General features: G+C 48.4%; 1 protein-coding gene across 1 annotated transcript in view; it reads right to left on the bottom strand.

Moving 5' to 3' along the window:
- The window catches only part of Vsig10 (V-set and immunoglobulin domain containing 10), a 34,740-nt gene extending 26,640 nt beyond the window's left edge, over nt 1–8,100 (bottom strand). The window contains exons 1-3 of the mRNA XM_021163884.2: nt 7,909–8,100; nt 3,674–3,754; nt 2,197–2,478 (exon numbers count right to left, since the gene is read on the bottom strand). Coding sequence (XP_021019543.1) covers nt 2,197–2,478; nt 3,674–3,754; nt 7,909–7,969 — 424 coding nt within the window. The 5' untranslated portion in view covers nt 7,970–8,100. The remainder of the gene's footprint in view (nt 1–2,196; nt 2,479–3,673; nt 3,755–7,908) is intronic.
- Nucleotides 8,101–22,879: the final 14,779 nt, after the last annotated feature.

The raw sequence follows: 22,879 nt of genomic DNA, 5'->3' as shown, positions 1-22,879 counted from the left end.
TCTCACACACACACACACACACACACACACACACACACACACACACAGAGTGTGGGGTGCATGAGGGTATCACAAGGCTGGGGAAGACCAGGCTTCAATTCCCAGCACCTGCATGGCAGCTCACAACTGTCTATAACTCCATCTCAAAAGGATCTGGGACCCTGGCATAAATATACATGCAGGCAAAACATCAATGCACTTAAAGATAATCTTTTGAAAAATTAAATCTAAAAAAAAAAGGGTAGGGGCTGGGCAGTGGTGGTGCACGACTTTAATCCCAGCACTTGGGAGACAGAGGTAGGCGGATCTCTGAGTTCGAGGCCAGCCTGTTCTACAGAGTGAGTCCAGAACAGCCAGAGCTACACAGAGAAACCCTGTCGAAAAACAAACAAACAAAAAAGTGTCTCATATGTAGCCCAGGCTAGCCATGACTTCCCTAGGTAAGGAATCTAATCCTACCCTCCAATTCCTGGGTGTTGGGAGAACAGGTGTGCACCACTACACTTAGCTCTGGCTCTGCCGTGGTTCTGGGGATGAACCCAGAACTTCACGCCACCCATCCTGGTAGACACAGCTGGACACAGGCCTCTGTGGCACGAGTCTTGGATGACCAAGGTCACTCACAGATAAGAACCTATATAGCCTGAAAAGGGGATTTTTTTTTCCCTCCCTAGTTCCCAAGGCCACGTTAGAGCATTCATAAACTGCGACCACGTGACCGAGTTATCTACCATTTACATGAAAAGATAAAGACAAAGTCCTATCGGACACCCACGCGGAAACTGGGAAAGAGGACTCATTCATGCCTGTGACCCAAGTCCTGGGGAGGCAGGAGGATTGCTGTGAAGGACTTGGTTGTCATTGTGCTTTGCTTTATGGATTTCTGCAATGGGTGTCTCAAGTAGCACAGGCTGGCCTCAAATTTGCTAAGTAGCCAAGGGTAACCTTGAACTCATGGCTGTCCCACCTCTCCCTCTAGAGCGCCGGGATATCACCCCAAACTATGTTCATTTCTCTTCTGTTTCCTTCTTTCTTCTGCTTTTGGATGAAAGATCAAAAGTCACATGGTCTTGCTCTGGCTAAGTGAACACCCTACTACTAAACTACAGCCAGCGTGGGAGGCACCTTGTCTCATAAAAGAATGGGTTGGCTGGCTGGGAAGCCTGTGCCTTTAATCCCAGCACCCAGGAGAGAGAGGCAGGCATTATCTGTGAATACAAGGCCAGTCTGATCTACATACAAACCCTCTCTATTTCTACCATGATCTTCCACTTCTTAAAAAAGGGAGGGACCGATAAACCAGAGAGGAAGGGGGCAGGAAAAGACCAGGATGCACCATGGCTGGTGGGACCTTGAGATGCATTTTTCCCACGGGAATCCAGTCACCAGTCCGCTGTACCAGTTTCCCTTATCAGCGCATGGAATCCACCGTGACCCAGATGATAAAACCAAATGCTGAGAAAACAACAGCCAATGTGGCCGAGACCAGAGCCAGGTGTGTAGCCCTGAGGACCTACTAATGACAACAGGCAGCACCAGCACCCCACCCCACCCCGACGCCCCCAGGAACGTGGTACCATCAACTTATAACACCCTCTCACACTCCATGAGCAAAATGAGGCCAAGTCTCCCTCAGAGACATGGTTTTCCTTAATGGTGACTGAGAAGCAAGTAGGGGGCAAGCGGGGGTGGGGGTGGGGGGGCGACCTCTGTAGCTCAGGAAGGTCTAGGAGGCAAGATCCCCCGGGGACTCTGCTGCAGATGAGCAGAGGTACCTGCCTCGGATTTTCACGGAGAAACTGCACCAACCACAGGCCCACATTTCCCAGAGAAGGACTTCCCACAGTTCAGAATGCATCGGATGTATGTAGGGAGCACAAGATGTTTGATTTCAGGGACACTTGTGTGTTTGTCGGCAGGTGTTCGAGCATGTGTGTGTATACGTGTTGAAGACNCACTTGTGTGTTTGTCGGCAGGTGTTCGAGCATGTGTGTGTATACGTGTTGAAGACACCTTTTTTCTTTTTTTCTTTCTTTTTTTTTTTTTTTTTTGAGACAGGGTCTGTGTAGCCCAGGCTGGCCTCCAACTTGCCCAGACCGAAATCATCTGTCACTAAAGCCCACACTCCTGACAGTGACCTCTTCCACAGGCTCTCGCCGCCACCTCCCCAAGCCCTTTCCCACCAGTCCCACTTACTGGCCACCCGAAGCTGCACAGGGAACCAGTGGGTCTCGTTCAGAACCTCCTGGCAGGTGTAGTTGCCGTCATCCTCCAGTCTCAGTGCTTCAATGCGCAGAGCACCTGCATCCTCTAGAGAGAAACGGGGCGCAGCTGGAGGGAGGCTGGAATTGGAGGAGACCAGGAAGGCGGGCTCAGAGTCATTCCTGTACCAGGTCACCAGGCCCCTGGATCCCGACACGCTGCCACAGTGTAGAGTAACGTTGTCGTGGACTTCGCCGATAGCCACAGCCTCTAAGTCTGGAAAGGGAAGGTCGGGCTGTCAACTCATTTTTTTGGTTGATGGGCAACAACCCTTTGAGAACAGTAAGACTTTACTTTCTAATAGCAATGTCATGTGTGTGCGTGCGTGTGTGCGTGCGTGCATCAGAGTCTCAAGCAGCCCAGAGTAGCCTTGAACTCCCCTCATAGCATGTGCTACCTCCCATACATTGCAATCACAGGCTATGCCACCCCGCCCAGTTTATACACTGCTGGGCATTGAACCCAGAGCCTCCAAGTGCTCTAACAGTGAGCAAAATCCCCAACTATTTTATCAAACATTTTTAATAGTAGTGATATGGTTTGAATGTTAAATATCCCCCATGGGTTCCCATGTCGTCCCCACTCCCGCCCCCCCAACCCCAACCCCTGCTGGTGTCACTGTTTGGGAAGGTTAGGGGCTTTGCCAGAGGAAGTGAGTCACTGGAGACAGGCTCTGAGGTTACGGAGCCTGGACATACTTCCGGTTCTCTCTCTGCTTCCGGATGGATGCACTGAGAGGGGCTAACCTCAGATTCTCACGGCTAGCCTTCTCATGCCGCGCACGCGCGCGCGCGCGCGCACACACACACACACACACACACACACACACACACACACACACGGCAGAAGCGCCGCATCATCCGATGGCTCCTTTGAATCCTCCGCTGTCTATGAGGACAGGCACAGCTCCAACTGCTGGGCAAGGATGATCCCCGCATGGGGCAGAGCCAGGGTTCTCAGAGATCCCAGATGCAAGTGCCCTAGATCAGTCTTTGGTCAGACCATCCTGTGAGGGCCCAGGCAAGATCAGCAGAGCGCCTATCCAATCACCCCAACAGTGTTGAGCAGTAAGCATTACCCTCTCTCTTCAGGTGGCTGTCTGTCAGGGTACAATATTAAGCAGCAGACTTGTTGCCTAGACATCCAGATGGAGTAGGGGTGGGGGATCAGATCTTGGTGTCCATCCCCCGGGGATTAATCACTTTAGGGCACCCTCCAGGCAGGAATGAGTTGACAACATATACTGTGCAAACACTGGGGAGGCAAGTCCCCTGCTGGGCTCTGGGGATCTGCTGGTGGCCAATGAGAGAACTAACCCATCTAGTTTCCAGGCTGGTGGGAAAACAGGCACAAAACTGGTATGGAGGATAGAGGTGAGGAACAAGGGGACAGGAAGGGCTCCCAAGCTTACCTGGATGTATGCCAGGCAAGACCTCAGAGTTGGGCCCGACAGACAAGTTGGCACGGGATGGGTTCAGAAGAAGCCGGAGTCCTAGACAGAAGGAGAGAGCCAAGTCAAACACCCAGACCAAAGCCAGCTGTGGTGACATCCATGTGGAATCCTAGCCCTTAGGGAAGAGGTGGGAGATCAGGTGTTGGGTGGCAGGCTACAAAATAATCCCCTGCCTGAGGGAGGGGGTGTGTGGGGAGGGGCAGAGGGCATTTCCAACACCTGCTCAAGACCAATGGGCAAACAGCTGACCAGGGGTTGGTTAGTCGGTAACAAGAAACACACACACTCTGTTTATCCTGAAAAGCACAATATTCCAGAACTTTCCATAATCGACACCCAGTTCTAGAGAGGCCACGGGGACAGGGATTTGGGCACAAACCGGAAGGCTGATAAAACGTCCTGGAAGTAACTAACAGGACAGATGCTATGCAACCGTAGCATTGCACACAAGTGCAGGTCAGATGACAACTTTCAAGAGTTGGGTCTCTCTTTCCACCAATGGGGGAATGGAGGAGGGTGACCAGGGACAGAACTTGCGTTATCCAGGTCAACAGCAAGCTCCTCTGCCCACTGAGCCATGTTACTGGCCCAACAGAGTGGCTTTCATTTGTTTTGTCTTAGAATTCACTATGCCGGGTTTGAAGCCGACACAGCTGGCCTTGAATTTACTGCACAGCTAAAGATAACCATTAAAACTCAGATTCTTCTGCATCCACTTCCCCAGTGCCAAGACGATGGGCGTGGACCACCACCACGCCTGGTTTTATGGGGTTCTGGGGACCCAGAGCAAGCCTTCGACCAACGGAACTAAATCCCCAGCCCAAGGGTAGAGTTTATGGTATGTAGATTATATCTCAATAAAATTGTTATAAGCAAAAAGAAACTGCCACCTGCCTCTTGGTGACCTTGCCAAGCAAGGAGTATCTGAGCCACAGGGTTCCTCCGGTGATAAGAAAAGGCTCCTTGAAGTTGGGCAGGGTCACAACAAGTCCTAAGTCTCTGCCCGTCCTAGTCACACTACTTCCAAAAGGCTCTCAAAGCCAGAAACCACGGGGGGTGGGGGTGGGGGTGCGCAAGCCAGTATCTATAAGGTAGAGAACCCTCTAATGCTAATGGATTCAAATAGCATTAAACACTTAAAAGTGATCATTTAAAAGTCCGCCACAGCCGAATCTGGTGCCACACGGTTGCATTTCCAGGAACTGGAAGGCAGAGGCAGGAAGATGAAGTTCAAAGCCGGCTTGGGCTATGAAGACAGACCCTTATTCCAAAGGGAGGATGGGAGGAAGTAGGTGTGGGGGTGGAGGGTTGAGGAAGGTTCATTTTCTTTCTTTCTTTTTTGTTTTGTTTTGGTTTTTTGAGACAGGGTTTCTCTGTGTAGCCCTGGCTGTCCTGAAACTCACTCTGTAGACCAGGCTGGCCTCGAACTCAGAAATCCCTCTGCCTCTGCCTCTGCCTCCCGAGTGCTGGGATTAAAGGCGTGTGCCACCACGCCTGGCAAGGTTCATTTTCAAATTATTACCTACCAATGCTGGTTCTCACCTGGCAACCAAGGAAAAGATGAACTGCAGTGTTACAGCTGCATGGAGCATCCTTCAGACTAGCACAGCTGCCCCTTCCTAACCCCCTGGCCTAGAATAACCTTCCTGCAACTTAAACCTTGAAAACTGAGCTAATCCAGGCTCTGAAGAAGGCAATGACCTGGCTAATCTCCTCCTGGCTCTGCCCACATCGTTGCTTCTAACTATTGAAGCTGAATGTGGCCTTAGGTCATCTAGTCAGGGATGCAGCAGAAGCCAATCAGCCTTGGAGAATGGTTATCAATTGGTGATGTCTGTCATGGACAAGGAGAGGGTGGCCCCGAAGATATGCCAATTCCAATACACACTGGTCCAATATGTGCCACATCAGGCTCCACGTGTTTCCTTAGTGATGTGGGATAGTCACTGTCTCGAGTGCATTGGGTCACAAGGATTTACTTGGATCTGAGACACTGGACAGGGCGAGACAATAAAGCCTAACAACAGGGTCAAGGTGTTTGCCACCAAACCTGATCCCTGGAGCCCACACGGTGGAAAGAGAGAACCCCCAGAGATGTCATTGAGCACCACACACACCATGGTACATACATACACCACACACAGAGATAAGTTAAAATGTAATTAAAAAAAAATTAAACACAGAGTACCATTTGTGCCAGCTTGACACCCTTGTCCAGGGGACCCTTTGTTGTGGCCCTAACCTTAGAGACACATTACGCAATATGGAAGAGATACACACTCTCAGGGAGAGGGGAAATGGAAGAGGGACAATGTGGTTCACCTCATGCGGCTTGAGCGTTCCTCTACCAGGCTACATCTCCAGCCCTGGGATGACCAATCTTGATGCTATCTATCCTCATTTACATGGCTTGGTAATACCCAGACAAAAATCTCTTCCCAATAACTCTCCCCAAGCACAGCCCGGAGCACACAGCCAGGTGACAAGCTGAAGCACGGATGACAATGTAGTTGAGTCAGAAGAAAAGACACCTGTCCCACCTTTCCACTTGAAAAATGAGAGTGACATATGAATGTCCAGCAAGCCCCTGGGCACCTAGCACACAGGGAAAGCAGACCTAGAGATCTGGACCTCAAAATGACTGAGCAGAAAGTCAGGGCTGGTGGCTCAGGCCTAGAGCCCCAGCAGCAGGGAGACTATGAGCAGCCTATGAGACTATGACTCAAGCAAGGAACCAAGACTTCTGGAGGGAGCTCTCCAAGCGGGAAGAATCCTACACTCTAAAAGCAAGTTCATCTAACACTCTCTTACTTATAGCTCAAGCTCCTTCAGACTCCAGCAAACTGAGAACACAGGGGAAGAAGACCGAGAGTGACCCCTTAACTCCCAACCAATGGCTTACAACAGAAGGGTCACTAAGTCAAGTGCCCAGCAAGGCCGTCAGGTACCATTCTTTGACGGGAGCTGGTGGTGTGGCTAAGAGCTGAGGACTGCCTGGGACACGTGCATCATCAGCAAGAAATTTTTAAAATCCATGGCCCAAAAAGACCGGGGGATAACACAGCAAGAAAAAAGTGGAACAAATTTGGGGTCACATGTCCCACATAACATAGGCCATGGCCCAGTCTCTAGTGGGACAGCCTGTGTTGTCAAACCTTCAAATGTTTCCCCCCCACAGAGTCAGGCAAACCTAGGTTACAGGAAATGGTACTGATTTTTACACGTAAACAAGTAAGTTGTAAAAGCAAAATAGCTACGATGAGCATAATAGTTAAGAACTATTGCCGCTCGCCGGGCGTGGTGGCACACGCCTTTAATCCCAGCACTCGGGAGGCAGAGGCAGGTGGATTTCTGAGTTCGAGGCCAGCCTGGTCTACAGAGTGAGTTCCAGGATCAGCCAGGGCTATACAGAGAAACCCTGTCTCGAAAAACCAAAAAAAAAAAAAAAGAACTATTGCCGCTTGCTGCCCGGGAGCTCAGAGATGACTTTATAGCTTACTTCCTAAACACTTCCTAAACGCACAAGGCTAGCAGGTGGGTGGGGTGGGTTTGGAAATTACCCACACCTCCTGGGTTTGTTTCCCCCACCCCAACCCCGAATCGAAATGTTCCTACACTGCAGGAATTCGCGGGCGAGTTAAACTCAAACATCCTTTTCTAATCTATATGTTTTGCTAAGCACCTCTCCCCCCCCCCCCCAGCGCCCCTTCCCACCCCCACCCCATCCCCCGCGCGCGGTACTTTTCTGCAACAACGCTAGGTAGATGAGCTACAATAAGACCATTCGCCACCTATATCTCGTAGCGGAGGTAATCTTTGGTCAAGTCTGAAATGATTTCAAAAGAAAAAGTAAGAGGAGAAGAGAAAAGGAATGGAAGAGGAAAAAGGCGCGGCTTGGAACGCACGGGTCGGCTCAGGTAGACTCACTCCGGGAGGGCGTAAGGAAGCAACTCCATAATTTACAGGTGTAAGGCCGGGTCAATCTGGGAGGCGGGGAGACAGTGAGATGGACACAAATGGAAGCTTACAGCGAGGTGCGCCGATGCGGCGGGCAAAGCCAGAACACGGAGTTAACAAGGAAAAGGGAAGGGGTGGGGGATCGTTTTCCTCTCCACGTGCCCCTCGGTGGGTCCTGCCACACGTTTATTGCGGGGGCTTTAGGGTCCCCGGGTTGGGGGTGGCAAGTCCCTTACCTGCGGAGCCCTGGCGGGCCAGCAGCGCCCCGAGGCACAGCAGGACGCGGAGTCCGGCCATGGCTCCAGAGATCTACTCCCGGGAAAGCGCGCAGCTCGGGGTGCACGGGGCTCCTGGGACTCCCCGGCCAGCGGCGAAGGGCTCCCCGGCTAGGATGCTCCCGCCGAACCCCGACGATCGCCTCTGGGGCGCGCGCCCCGCCCCTGCGCCCAGCCCGCCCGACTGGCGGAAAACAACAGCCGCTGGCCCCCTCCCGCCTCTCCGGCAACTTCCTCCACCTTGACCAGGAGGAGGGCCTTGTGCGACGATCCCAGTCCCGCGGGGCCTGGGAGGCAGCGGCCGCGAGCGCTGGCCCGCCGCTGCTGGACGCGCTCCCCGGCTTGTGCACTGAGCGCGGGCTGCGGGGCACCCGGCTACGTCCCAGCCCTGCGGCTCTATCGCGCTTGTCATCTGGGTTCTCCGGTGCAGGGGCGGGCCACAGCGCCGCCATCGCTCAGAGCCCAGGGAAAGATGATCCCGCGACCGTCCGGCCAAAAGCAACCACGAGACTCGGGTTCTCGAATGAACTTGGGTCGAGACCACACGAGAAGAGCGAGTTTCGTTTTCAGGTGCTCCCACGCCTGACCCTCTTGGTCTCCCCAACCCCCATCCTGGCAGAGCCCCGGAGCGCCACATTTCCGGGCTCAGCTTTCTGGCATCCCGATTCTGTGTCCTAGTGGACACCGCCACAGCTGGGCCCTCGGGAGGATCTGCCCTTGAAACGGCTCAGAGAGAAAACTTCGTGTTCAAAACAAGGATGTAGTCATCGCCGTGGAATCTTCACTGTGGGCTCTGGGAGGTGGGCGTCCCTCGGCTCAAGTTCTCCGAGTCTTTTTGTGAGTTTATAAAATATTGGGCCGGCTGAGGATGACATTCAGGGGTATAGCGCCCGTGCCCAGCCCTGGATTCTATCTCCAGCACTGCCAAACCAAAGTAAAATATGGAGAAAAGGCTAAAATGGGAATTGAAAAAAAAAAAAAAAGAAATCACTGAAAACCTCACTGTCCCAAGGTAAGGTTTCCTAGAGAGAACTGCCTTCGAATCCATAAACACGAGGGAGTTTATTCGGATTGAGCCCTGCCTCCTTAGGGCCACGCACCTAGTTGTCACCTAGGTTATATTAAATAAATGAATGTGCATGGTAGTTTGACACAGCATTTGACTCAGTCTTCTACCTTTGAGGCAGTCCTCCTGCCTCAGCTTTCCACATGCTGGGATCAGAGGTACAACCATGCCACTCTGGCTGTCTTAAGTTAGTTGGTTTTGATGATACTTGAGCGTTCCAGACCAACTTTCTGGTCTTAAGTCAACAAGCTGATCGTAGAAAGCATTGCCCAGAAATGTTTTGGCTAAGACTCTGGAATGTTTTAGAACCTTGATGGTGCCCAGAGAGGGACATTTCACGGAGCAGGCCTGGGGCACTTGCTAAATCAACCACAGAGTTCCAGCAACCCTTAGACCAGAGACACCATTCAGCCCCTTTTTACTGGGCTGGGGTTGCTCTCCAAGATGAGTTTGTTATAGGGAAAACCAGGATTAGATTCTGCTTAATCCAACCCCAGGTCCACGACTGTGACCATATTCCAATGTTGTTACATTTTCCGGGACCACTAAGGCCAAGGGGACATAGGTCTGTACATTTGAGCATCACACAGAGGAAACGGCCACCCGTTTGGAAACACCAATGCCCTGGGAAATGCCAGGATGACTGGCTGAGCATATGGGGCTTCCCACGGTAAGGTGTGTGTGGGGGGGGTCATCAGTAAGAGACTCCCAGGGGAGGTTGCTGTAAGGATGAGGTACTTTGACTTACTCCAAACTAAGCAAACATTTTCATAGACACTGAGCATTGTCGTAGAAATCTCTCATTTGAGACAGGTCCCTACATCCCATAATCAAATATGGACTTGCACTCTGAGGGGCTGGAAAGATGACTTGGCTACTGAGAGTGCTCAGTGCTCTTGCAGAGACTGTAAGTTTGTTGCCAGCCCCCACAGGCAGCTCCCAACTGCCAGTCGCTCCAGCTCCAGGGGATCCAGCGCACACTTCTGCTCTCCCAGGGCACCTTCATGTGCATGGGTGTGGGAACACACTCACGTACATAAGTAAAAACAGAATAAAGGGTTTTTTAAGTATGAGCTGTGGGGCAGGTACATATTGACCTAGGCTATTAAACATGGCTAATCTTGTCTGGTTTGTTTTTTCCACCAATCAGTGAATTAAAAGGCAGAGGGAAAAAAATCACACAGAAGGCAGAAAAAGAGAAAAGTAACCCAGACAAAACAGAGCAAGGCACAGAGAGAGTCTTCACAGAGCAGAGATGGCGGTGATGGTGGTGGGGTTCAGTGACTCTGAAGTAAATTTTTTTTAAGATTTATTTATTATATGTAAGTACACTGTAGCTATCTTCAGACACACCAGGAGAGGGCATCAGATCTCATTAAAGATGGTTGTGAGCCACCATGTGGTTGCTGGGATTTGAACTCAGGACCTCCGGAAGAGCTGTTAGTTCTCTGAACGCTGAGCCCTCTCACCAGCCCCGGCTCTGAAGTCTTAACTTCTTGGGAAGGGCAAACCTAATTTTGGAATGATTAGCTTAGACAAAGAAAGGGGAGCAAATAGGTCCACAGCTTCAGGTAAACAGGTTCTGGACTCTGCTTGAACACATCTGACCAGTTGTAACAGTTTCTTCCAAGATTGAGACATTTCCTGCTTAACGAAAGCCCTTTCAGCAGGAAGTTAAAACAACAACGCAAAGTAGCTTCCGGAAGTGTCTGAAACTGAGCAGATTCACTAGGCCCCCTTCCCTCCAGAGTAAGAAAAGCCAAACTGCAAAAAGAAAACTCAGATAAGCCGAGCTGTAAAGAAGACTCGAGACCAGACCAGCTAGCTGGGAGAAGCAGAAATATATGTGCTTCCTGGAAAGGGTTCAGACCAGCTGAGGCACCCAGGGAAGGACTCTCCGATCCCTTGAGCTGCCTGCGGGCTGTGGCAGTATGTTTCAGGTTCCCAGCTTTCTGAGCTGTCACCCATGCTGGGGTGGTGTCTTAGTCAGGGTTTCTATTCCTGCCCAAAACATCATGACCAAGAAGCAAGTTGGGGAGGAAAGGGTTTATTCAGCTTACACTTCCACATTGCTGTTCACCACTAAAGGAAGTCAGGACTAGAGCTCACACAGGGCAGGAACTTGGAGGCAGAAGTTGGTGCAGAGGCCATGGAGGAGTGCTGCTTACTGGCTTGCTTCCCCTGGTTTGCTCAGCCTGCTTGCTTATAGAACCCAGGACTACCAGCTTAAGGATGACACCACCCACAAGGAGCCCTCCTGCGCTTGATCACTAATTGAGAAAAATGCCTTATAGCTGGATCTCATGGAGGCATTTCCTCAATTGAGACTCCTTTCTCGGTGATAGCTCCAGCTTGTGTCAAGTTGACACAAAACCAGCCAGTACAGGTGGGCTTTAGTGACACAGCTGTCTGAATCACTTTTCACTTCTGTAAGTAACCCCTTAGCCGTACTCCGGCAAGTAATGCCAATAAAACCCATTGGTTCATCGAATTAGACTTGATTGGTATCTGGACTTTGCTGTCCTGGGTTCCCTATCTGAGGTGAGTAGATATGTGTTGTTGCATCTCTCCAGGAAAAGTTTCCCACCAACACAAGCAGTGATAGGTGGTCCCCGTTGGCAGGGAAAAAAAAAAAAAAAAAAACAGACCTCTGAGCTGTTGTCTTGGTTCAGGAGTTGAGAAAAAGAAGCAGACATTCCTATCTTCATTATCTGTTAGCAGCTGCCAAGAAGTGGTGGCGCACACCTTTAATCCCAGCACTTGGGAGGCAGAGGCAGGCAGATTTCTGAGTTTGAGGCCAGCCTGGTCTACAGAGTGAGTTCCAGGACAGCCAGGGTTACACACAGAAAAACTCTGTCCCAAACCCTGCCCCCCCCCCAAAAAAAAAACCCACCAAACCTATTAGCAGCCCCTTTCCCTGTCTGACTGCCTGGTGGTGGTGGTCTAGCTCCAGGTCACTCTCATGCATTTGGCTATCAGTCCTTGGCTAACCAGAGGGGTGGGTGTGTTCTTTCTCACTTTCCAGAGGATTCCAAGAGGCTCCATTATAGAAGTAGAAGAGTCACAATTTTGATTCCACATCTCAGACTGCCACATTGTTTCTGTTTGTTTCTTGTGTTTGCTGGGGATGGCTGCCAGGGACTCTTGCGTGCTGGGCAGATGCTCTGTTCCTGAAACCATTTCCCTAGCTGGAGGTGCCGCCATGAGGGGAGTCGGGTAGGAAAGAATTGACTAAGGTTCTGGCCAGCTGCTTCATGGGGGTTGCCTCTTCAGTCTGAGTCTTTGACAACAGTCAGGCAAGTCACCTTTGTGCCAATTATTTCTGCCCCACTCACTCCTCCTGTCCCTAGAGGTGACTCTTGAGAGAGTCTTAGTAACCTAGAGATGTCCCTTGAGGCTTTGGGGACCAGCCTGGGTGGAAACCTGCTACTGCTGCTGCTGCTTCTGCCGCCCCTGCCTGGGTTGTGGAGAAACAAATAAGGCAGATAAACAGGCAAACATCCAAGAAGAGGGACTGTGGGGTGAGGCGGAAAAGAGAGTTGTCAAACGAGCTTGTTCATAACCGGAGCCCAGCCTCTCTGGAGCACAGGCTAAGATGGTGAAGTTCTGTGGCTCCAAGACCCATGCGATTTGGAAAGAGGACCCACGCTCCCACAAAGTGAAATTGCCCCTCTCAGAGGAAACAGAAAGATGGCCACCTGCTTCCCAAGGAAACAGACACATCCCCCCCCCCCCAGAGGCTGATGGGAGGTGAATGAGCCAGGTACCCTAACAGGTGAGAGCAGCCAAGCAGGTTTTTGGAGATAATAAAGTAACATAGTCACCATGCTGAGCCCAAGGCTGGAAATGTTCTTTGTCCGGATGAGATTACTCCGAGGAGGGAGGGAGGGAGGGAGGGGAGGGAGGGAGGGAGGGAGAGAGGGAGAGAGAATGGGAGAGAGAGAGAACTGGCAAGCGGGACCCATCCCTGCTCCCTGCTCTCTGCTCTCTCCCATCCTTTAAATAGATTTCACTTATTTGCATATACCTGTGGCCCAGGCGGTTGTTATTTCCCTATGAATTGAGGCAAGGCAGCTTGACCAGTGTCTTAATTTGTGGAGGCAGAAGGAACAAAAGGGCTGGGGTGTGTAGCTCAGTTCAGTGTTAGAGCACTTGTTAGCATTGTTTAATAGCCTCCTGCCCTTAGGACTGGAGTGAGCTGTCCTGGGCAGTAGCCCCAGCCATGAAGAGATGCTTGGCCCCAGTCTGACTGTTCAGCTCCACCTGCAGAAACAAGATGTCCTATCTGGCAAACAGCCCAAGCTGTTCCTAGTCAAATCACACACAAAAAGAGAGCTGTAACTTCCTGGTATGCGAACAGGTTCCCCCCCACCCCCCAACCTCTGTAAATACACTCAGCTTTAGTCCCAGGGAAAGGTTGAGGCCCCTTGCTGTTCCAGTAAAGCTTTCTGAGGCTGCTGAACTGAGTCTGTCAGCCTCTCTGCCAGGTTTTCTTACTTCTGGTGTAACAGATTTTCTTTCTTTCTTTCTTTCTTTTTTTTTTTGTTTTTTGTTTTGTTTTTTTTTTTCGAGACAGGGTTTCTCTGTAAAGCCCTGGCTGTTCTGCAACAGATTTTCTTATGTCCTTCGACAGAGAGCCTTCCTTCCCCTTCCTTCCCCCACCTTCCCCAGTCCCTTTCTGTCCCGCTCCCCCACCCCTCTTCTCGGCCTAGTCTCACAACCCCAGCCCCTAAGCTCAATATAAAAGCCACCAATCTGACCTGACACCTCAGGTCCTTTGTGGCCTCTGCCTCCATGGGTACTGTAAGCCTACAGACAGATCTTCAGGCCCTGGGGCTTTATCGGTGCTGTGTAAACCCAGCTTGGCCAGTCCTCTCTTCCCTGTCCTCTCCATCCATCCATCTTCCTCAATCCCTTCTTCTGACCTCTTCCTCCCAGACTCTCTGATCTCCAAGCTGAGAGTCCTTTCACAGTTTGATTGCTGCTACCCACGTGCCAGAATTCTGCAGGACAAGGTAATCAACCATCTGACTCAGAGGTGCCCTGACAGGGCTCCTGGATGCTCCAGGAGCTTTTCCTCAGGATCACAAAGCCTTAGAGGTTTGGGGAACCTCCTACGTTTAATTGTGTGGACTCTGCTGAGTCTTATGAGCATGGGATAGCCCCGATCCCCCAACCCCCAACACTTGGGTTCATTTCCTTCTTTCCCTAAATCCTGGGGAATGCCTCAGGCAGCAGGGTAAGACATTCCACTAGACCTGCCTGTTGTTTCAAATTTAAGCCAAATTGTTTAAACGGGCTCTAAAGCTCTGTCTTAGCAAGTTCCGACCCGCCAAACGCATCCAATTATCCACTCGAATCTGTCCACATTACTCCCTCGATGTTGGCCACTGCTAGCTCCAATTGGGAATGTAGACAACTTTCATAAATGAAAGCAAATGGTTGGAGGCCCCGCCCACAGGTAAACCTTGCCCCGCCCAAACTCATTTTAACTCGTTTCCTCCCCGCCAGCCACTCAGCTTCCACTTACAACCGGGCCCTAATGCCCAGTTTCTCCTGGGTCTCCTAGCCGGTGCCCGCCCCCCCAGGGTGGTATTTTTGTTTGGGGGGCATTTTTACCTTAAACCTTTAGTCTGGCTTTTGTTTCCACCTCACCAAGCCTGCATTCTCTTGCTTTTATTTCTATTTATCAGCTACTCATTAGGCTTTTCACGTTGTCTTCACCCATCTACAGAACACACAAACTGCTTATGGAGATGTAGATCACTGAGTTCAGTCCGTGTCTTTGGGTGGGGATAATACTGGAAAGTTGTCACTAGCTATTTAACTTTGCTGCAAAGCATGATCCGGAAATGGGATTTGGCCTGCCTACTTCAGACCCAAGCGTGTTATTTCAAAGTTTCCCCAAGGCCACCTTCCTAGATCAAGGTGGCTCCCTGACTCTGTGACAGAGAAAGAAAACAACAAAACACCCCAGGGAAAAAGACATCATGGTCTCTTGAGAACCGGTAAGAGGTAAGCTATTCCCAATAGAAGCTTCTCTTGTTTACTTCATAAGATGTACGTATTAAAATGAGCTGATAGGATGCTCAGGAAAAGGATAAAAGAGACCCTTTGTATAAAATCTCTTAATGCACAACAACACAGTTTTAACGGATCCCTCTCCAAAATTTTTAGATGATGTTCATATAAATTTAGTAATGATTATAAAAAAAAAAACAACTCTACCTGCTATATAACTTATAAAGGCTGTTTTATAAGCCTTTATAAGTGTAAGCTCTGCCTGGAAACTTACAAGGCCTAATGGTTTTACAGTATGTAAATTAAAATTAAAAGATAATTATTAATTTATCATGTCGTTCTGTGTGACCTCCTTTTATTAAGGTGGTATTGTAGTGTCTCCTGAATTGAACACTTGCCATCTTCAGAACTTGAGCTAGGCCTGCTTAAAATAACCGCAGCTGGCCTTGTTAAATGTTAATATTCCCCCAAGAAAAGGGAAAAAGGTAAGGTCATGGGACCTTCACCAGAGTATCCAGTCCCAGCTCCCGGCTGGGTCTGTGCAATAGACCCTCATTATATGAACTCTCACAGTTTTCTAAGTGTTCAGGCTAAAGACTAAAACTGGAGAGGTGGCCTTCCAATATGACAAGAAGAGAGCTGTTACATATATTGAGTTAAGGCTCCAGATAGCTATATCTATATATCTATATATATATATAGGCCCCAGCTATTGCCTGACACCTTCCTATAGGAAATTTATGACTACAAATGATTAGTTTGTTATGTTTGTATACCGCTCTCTCTTTATGGATAGCTGTCGCTGTTTGTTTTGAGGCAGTGTTTCATGATGTAGCCTGGAACTTGCTTTGGTCACAAGGCTGGTCTATAACTCAGAATTCCACCTGCCTCTGCCTCTGCCTCTCAAGTAATGAGACTATAGACACCACCATGCCCAGCTCGTGTGTGTGTTTGTGTTTATGTGTGCATAATTACAAATGTCTACTTCTCAGAATACTCCTTTTTGGTTCTTGCCAACTTAAAACCTATAACCAAAAAAGTTAATAGTTGAAAGTCCATGTACAGGTAATCGTAATTTTCTACAACACTCCATATATAAAATTCCTAAGATTATAATGGTCTATTCATGTTAGCAAACTCTGACTTAAAGATGTAAGTCTAGGGAGCTGGGGAGATGGCTCAGTGGTTAAGAGCGCCAACTGCTCTTCTGAAGGTCCAGAGTTCAAATCCCAGTTATGGTGGCTCACAACCATCCATAACAAAATCTGATGCCCTCTTCTGGAGTGTCGGAAGACAGCTACAGTGTACTTACATATAATAAATAATTAAAAAAAAAGATGTAAGTCTAATCAGTTTATATCTTTGCTAACTTTGTTAAAATTTAGCTATTTGGAAAAAAATACACAATATATGATGTTTATAAAAGTACACTATGAAAGGCTAGGGAGGGGGCTGGAGAGATGGCTCAGCAGTTAAGAGCACTGACTGCTCTTCCAGAGATCCTGAGTTCAATTTCAGCAACCACATGGTGACTCACAACCATCTGTAATGGGATCCGATGCCCTGTTTCTGGCCTGTCTGAAGAGAGCCACAGTCACATACATTAAATAAATACATAAAAACCTAAAAATAAGAAAAATTAAAGCAAGTTAACTTTTAAAAAAGTTAATGCCAGGGCAGTGGTGGCACATGCCTTTAATCCCAGCACTTGGGAGGCAGAGGCAGGCGGATTTCTGAGTTCGAGGTCAGCCTGGTCTACAGAGTGAGTTCCAGGACAGCGAAGGCTATACAGAGAAACCCTGTCTCAAAAAACCAATAATAATAATAATAATAATAATAATATTCAAAATTAGGTAGATCAGAACAACCAGCTTATGGAAAATTAAAATTCCTGAGTAAAATCGGCTACACTTACAAGGCACTTGCATGGCAGGATATCCCCAGATCCAAGTAGGACTCTCTCCATTGGATGGGACACAGCCCCACCAGAATAAATTTCGTGCTGCCCTCATGACAGATAAGGGTGCGTGGGAAAATAAGACCTTCAGAGGCCTGCCATTCCTATCTCTGGTCAAACCCAAAAGGACCACCTCCTCATCTACAGGGAAGATATTCATGCTTCCTGCTCAGGTCTTACGTGATGGGGTGGATTCTCTTGCCCAGTGGAGGATCTCAGAGTCTGTACCCATATCCTAAATGTCTCAGACAGCGGCGAGGCAGTTAGTAATCCCTCTGCCCTCAATGTCTCTCCGGTTGGCATGAGGATGCTGTGAACAGGGGAAGCTTGATCCTAAGCCACCAGGCTGGGGTATGACCTAAGTGCTAGTTACCAATACCTTTTACCCTGGCTTTCAAATGTTCCTTTTAGCAAGAGCTAATTCCAGGGTCCACACCCTCACCACAGGCGTTCCCTGACTGAAGGAGGCTGCCAGGTGCTCTGTCACCGGACTCCCACCTTTGGAAAGTTATTCTGGACACCACCGGAGTGGTGCTTTTGAGAATCTTGCTAGAGGATCCTATAAAAAACCGTCTCAGTAGGATCGGGCTTCTCTTTTAAATCGCCAGTTAGGGAGTTGACTTCAACTGAGTCCCTTTACAAAGCTTCCAGGTGCTTGTTCCTTATTCAGGAGTCCGATGTAACAAACTGCTAATTACAGTTACCTGATCCTTCTCCAGAAATTCTGGTACCTGGTCTACTCAGCTATAGATTCTATTTAACCTTATTAAGTAAAACGTATGTTAACTTTGTCTCAATGTTTCTCATGAGTTTGCACAGTTAGTACCTCCTGACTTTGGGTCTGGATCTTTGTCATCTGTTGAATTTAATTGTGACCCCAGGGGATGGACCCTCCTCTGAGGTACTCTTAACTGCTGCTCTTTCTCTAGCGTCCCCTTTTGACACTTTGAAGAGAAATTTGCTCCCTAAATCCCTTAAAAGCTGTTTGAGTGACTTCTGACATGGAGAATCTAACTCCATCCAAAGTCCCTCTTTGAACCACTGTGGACCTTGTTTCAGGACTCAGAACTATAAACCATTAGCAGAGAGGCAGCCCCTCTGTCTCAGTAGCTCTCAAAAGCCTTAGAGAATTTTGTGATCAGCTTAACAGCTTTCAGGACCAGGTCCAGTCTCCGGCTGCCGCACAGTAGATTTGAGTACTTCGAAGGATGGGATCTGTGCGCTTCTCCTCCAAAGATGCTGCGTCCACACCAACAAATCCTAACTGGTTTGCGATGGGGCCCCAAATCATAGGAACCAGAAAAAAATTCAACCACAAGCCTCCTCCCGTGTACTGGCATTTAGTCCCTCCCACTCCGGCTCCTCAACCAGATCAGTTCTTTCCTCCTAATTATCCGCATACTTACATTTTACCCTGCCTTTTAATTTCTGAACTTCTCCCTCACAGCCAAACAAAAGATTCCATGTTAGCCCCACCCCCACCCCCCATGGAGCTGACCCTACAGCATCTCTTGTCCATGCTATGCCTCCAACAGGTACAACACAGCTATCCCAATCAGATCAGAGGGGACAAGACCTTAGTACAACAATTCATACTCACTCTGAAATGAAACCGATTGGCTACAACGGTTCTGGTTCTCCCGAACCACAGAGGACTGGACTTAATGGCTTCAGAAAGGCAGGCATCTGTGCCTTCCTTGGGGAAGAATGTTGTTTTCATGCAAACCAATCTGGCCTAGTATAAGAAACTGCTAAACAATTATTAGAAAGAATTCAAAACAAAACAAGAAACAGACAACAATTTCTGGAAGGACACCTGCATGTCTTTAGTTACGATCTTAGTTAGAGTAGAGCCTAGCTAACTAGCTCTATGGCCAAGGTGTTTGTAAATATGTTCAAGGCCAGCCTGGTCTACAGAGTGAATTCCAGGACAGCCAGTGCTACACAGAGAAACCCTGTCTTCAAAAACCAAAAACACCAAAACAAAAACAAAAGGTGTGTATGGAGAGATGGCTTAACAGTTAAGAACACTGGCTGTCCTTCCAGAGGTCCCAGGTTCAATTCACAGCACCGGTTCAGGGATCTAACCCTCTTACACAGATATAAGTGAAGTCAAAACACCAGTGTACATAGAATAAAAATTACTAAAAAAAATACTATTCTCATCTTTTCATTAATTTTTTTATGTGATTTTAGGAACCCCAGAAGCAATCTGGCTGACCGGACCAGCCTCTAACAGCAAACCCTGTTTTCAGGGGAGTGACGGCGTACAAAGTTGGAACCTACAGAGGAAGCGTCCTGATGTTAGCCTCCGCTTTCATGCGCCCACATCCCTCATAGCACACGCTAGAGTTTTGGGTGTATCTTCCCAACTTCACATCCTGAAGTCTTTATTCCCGGTGTTTTTTTGTTTTTTGTTTTTTTTGGTTTTTCGAGACAGGGTTTCTCTGTATAGTCCTGGCTGTCCTCTCACTTTGTAGACCAGGCTGGCCTCGAACTCACAAATCCGCCTGCCTCTGCCTCCCGAGTGCTAGGATTAAAGGCGTGAGCCTCCTCGCCCGGCTCCGGTGTTTTTTTTTTTTAATAGGAGGGGCTTATGTCACTAGATTAATCAGAGTCTAGGTAGAGTTAGTCAGCTTGAGGCTAGGTTGATACGAGGTGAGTCTATTCCTGTGTGCACGCGTTCCTTCCCACTCTATTCGTCCTGTTCCCTGCCGGGCATATTGCTCAAGCTGGCTTGAACTGGCTATATAGTAGGGGTGACCTTGAACTTCCGATCTTCTTACTCCCTTCTCTGCTGGAATGGCTGCAGCTCCAGATGCAGTTCCTGCAGTACCAGGCCGCGCCCCCTAGTGGCTGAGCCCCAGCCCCAGCCCTCCCCCCCCCCCCCCCCCCCCAAATTGCTTTCCTCCAGCTTTGAGAGGTGTGACAGGAAATGGAAACCTCTGGAAGCTGACCCATGCTCATGGACTGGCCAAGCATCAGTACTGTGAGCCAAATGTGCCTCTTCTACATTATAAGCCGTGGTGTCTTCTGTTACAGTAACAGAGAAACCGACAGGGGCAAGAACGTAGAATTTTCTCTTACTGGGCGCAACAGCACCTTTCAACTTAAATGCCACTCATTTGATCCCCATTTTTCAGGTGAAGAAACGGAAGCACAGAGAGGGGAAATAAACTCCCAAGCTGTCACAACCTCACATCTGTTTATAAAACAAACTCCCTGGAGTCCTGTATATCCCCACTAAATAATGGATTTTTGGTTTAGTTTTGTTTAATTTTTAAAAAAAAAAATTTAAGTGGTATGTGTGTGTGTGTATAAGTGCCTACAGAGTCCAGAGGTGTGGTCTGTGGTCTGATCCCCTAGAGCTGGTATTACAGGGAGTTGAGGGGCTGGGAACCAGTACAAGCTTTTAATTGCTAAGCCATCTGGCAGGGCTGTTTTTTGATTGTTCGGGTTTTTGTTTCTTTTTTTTTTTCTTCTCTTTTTCTTCTCTCTCCCTTCCTTTCTTCTTTCCCCTCTCTCTTTCTCTCCCCCTCCCTTTCTTTTCTTTCTTTATTCCTTCCTTTTTTTCAGATTTATTTTTATGTAAATGAGCACTTAACTGCATGTACACCTGCATGCCAGAAGAGGGCATCAGATCCCTTTACAGATGGTTGTGTGACACCACATGGGTGCTGGCAATTGAACTCAGAACCTCTAGAACAGACAATGCTCTTAACCGCTGAACCACCTCTTCAGCTCCTGCACTCATCTTATTGTCTCTTATAGATCTTTGATTAACTATTGAAAAGATATAAACACTGTGCACAAAGAAACAGAACCACATCTTGTTGATTGTTACTGTTGGGTCTCCCATTCCTAGAAACTGTCTTACTCTCTTGTGCTTAGCATACTGGTATTGACTACCCTCCCTCCTCCTCCTCCCCTCCCTCTCCTCCCCCTCCTTTCCTCCCTCTCTCCCTCCTTTTTCTCTTTCTTCCTTTCCTTCTTTCCTTCCCTTTCTCTCTCTCTCTCTCTCTCTCTCTCTCTCTCTCTCTCTCTTGTATTTAACTTGTCAAAGCTATCAGGGCTGGAGTGCTGGTGACCCCTGTAACTCCAGATTCTCAGGAGGCCAAGGCAGGAGGAGACTGAAGCAGGAGGAGTCCAAATTTGAGGCCAGCCTGTGCTACATTACAAGGCCGTTTCAAAATAACAATTTAAAGGCTCCCTTTGGTGTCACATGCCTTTAAAATCCATGCCACTCAGGAAGCAAAGATAAGCGAAACCCTAAATTCAAGGTCTACAGAGCGAGCTCCAGGCCAGCCAGAACTACACTGAGAAACCATCTGGAAAACAAAATGAAACAAACAAACAAGCAAAACCATCAGAAAACAAATTAACAATTTCTAAATAGCTACATACCGGTTGCACCTTAGTAGCATTTGTAAGACTCTTATAAAATAAATGCACCTGGCAAGACAGGTTTCCTAGTTAAGAGCAGGTGATGCTCTTCCAGAGGACTGGAGTTTGGTTCTCTGTATTCACATCGGGCAGCTCAGAACTTCCTCTAACTCTAGCTTCAGAAGGTCAGACTGCACCCTCTTCTGACACACACATAAATAAGGTTGTTTAAAAAGTAAAAAACAACAACAAAAGATATACTTACAACAATTATTTCAAGGATCTTAAAAAACACGCTGGAAACAACAAAGAACCAAAAACCAGTCCTTGCAGGTCTCAACTGGAATTATAAATGTGTTTCAGCTGGACATGATGCATACAACCCTCCCCCCTCCCCGCCCCCCAGCTCTTGGGAGGTTGAGGCAGGAGGCTAAGGAATTTCAGGGCAATACAAGCTACTTAACCAGTTTCAAAACAAAAACAACACACAAAAAGGAAAGTGTTCTAGTTTTCTTTGGTTGCTATGGTGACCATTATGACGTCACAAACGGAGGTGGAAAGGATTTTTTCCAGCTTATGCTTTGATGGCCATCATTGAGAGAAGCCAAGGAAGGAAACTAAAGCTGAAGGCCAAGGAACTCTGTTGCCTGCGTATTAGCTTTGCCTAGGCCCAAGGCCTCGGGATAGCACCGCCCACTCGGGTGGTGGGCTCGGCCTTGCGACCTCAGTTAATCAAGAAAACGCACCATAATGTGCCCAGGTGCCGTAGGATGGAGGCAGTTCCTCAGTCGAAATTCCCTCCTCAGGTTTGAGCTGTGTGACGTTAACCGCCAAGACTAGCCATCAAACAAGGGGAAGAGGGGACCAGAGATAAAAGAAAAACTGTCCATGCTTTCTGAACCTAGAACCAAGAGACGAGCTTACTTACAATCTTGGTCACCAGGTGGCGCTCTCAGCCCTGAGCGGACTTCGGATCCCTCCATTAAATCCATCTGATAATGATCCAGCCAAGATGCATAAAACTCAGAAGAATTTTAGAGATTTCCGTTCAGCCAATAGCCACTGTGGTCCAGAGAAGTCAGGGAAGGCCAAGACTTACTCAATGCCTCTTTCAAGGTCACAGTTCGTGGGAAAAGCTAAGAACCACACAGCCCAGGCTCTGATAATCTAAAATGTATCTATCCCACGGTCCTTGATCCATTGTTCAGAACTCCTGGAAGGCCCTCCTGTCCTTAAATACTGGAAACAGTCACTTTTGCACAGTGTCAGCTGTGGGGAATAGAAAACATCCACTCCCAATCCCTGATTTTGGGGATCTTTCTTAAAAATACCTCCTCTCATTTTAATTAATTACTTCCTAAGGATGTGAAAGTGTGTTAGGTTTTTATTGCTAGGACCAAATGCTTGAGAGATGCATTTAATTTTTTTACATTTATTTATTTAGTAGCTAGTTAATTGGTTGGTTTACTCATTTTTTGTTTTGTTTTGTTTTGTTTTTTTTTTTT

The sequence above is a fragment of the Mus caroli genome, chromosome 5 (assembly GCF_900094665.2).
Source record: "Mus caroli chromosome 5, CAROLI_EIJ_v1.1, whole genome shotgun sequence".
NCBI lineage: Eukaryota > Metazoa > Chordata > Mammalia > Rodentia > Muridae > Mus > Mus caroli.
The sequence above is the reverse complement of the archived record's forward strand: the minus strand, read 5'-3'. Positions and strand labels throughout refer to the sequence as shown.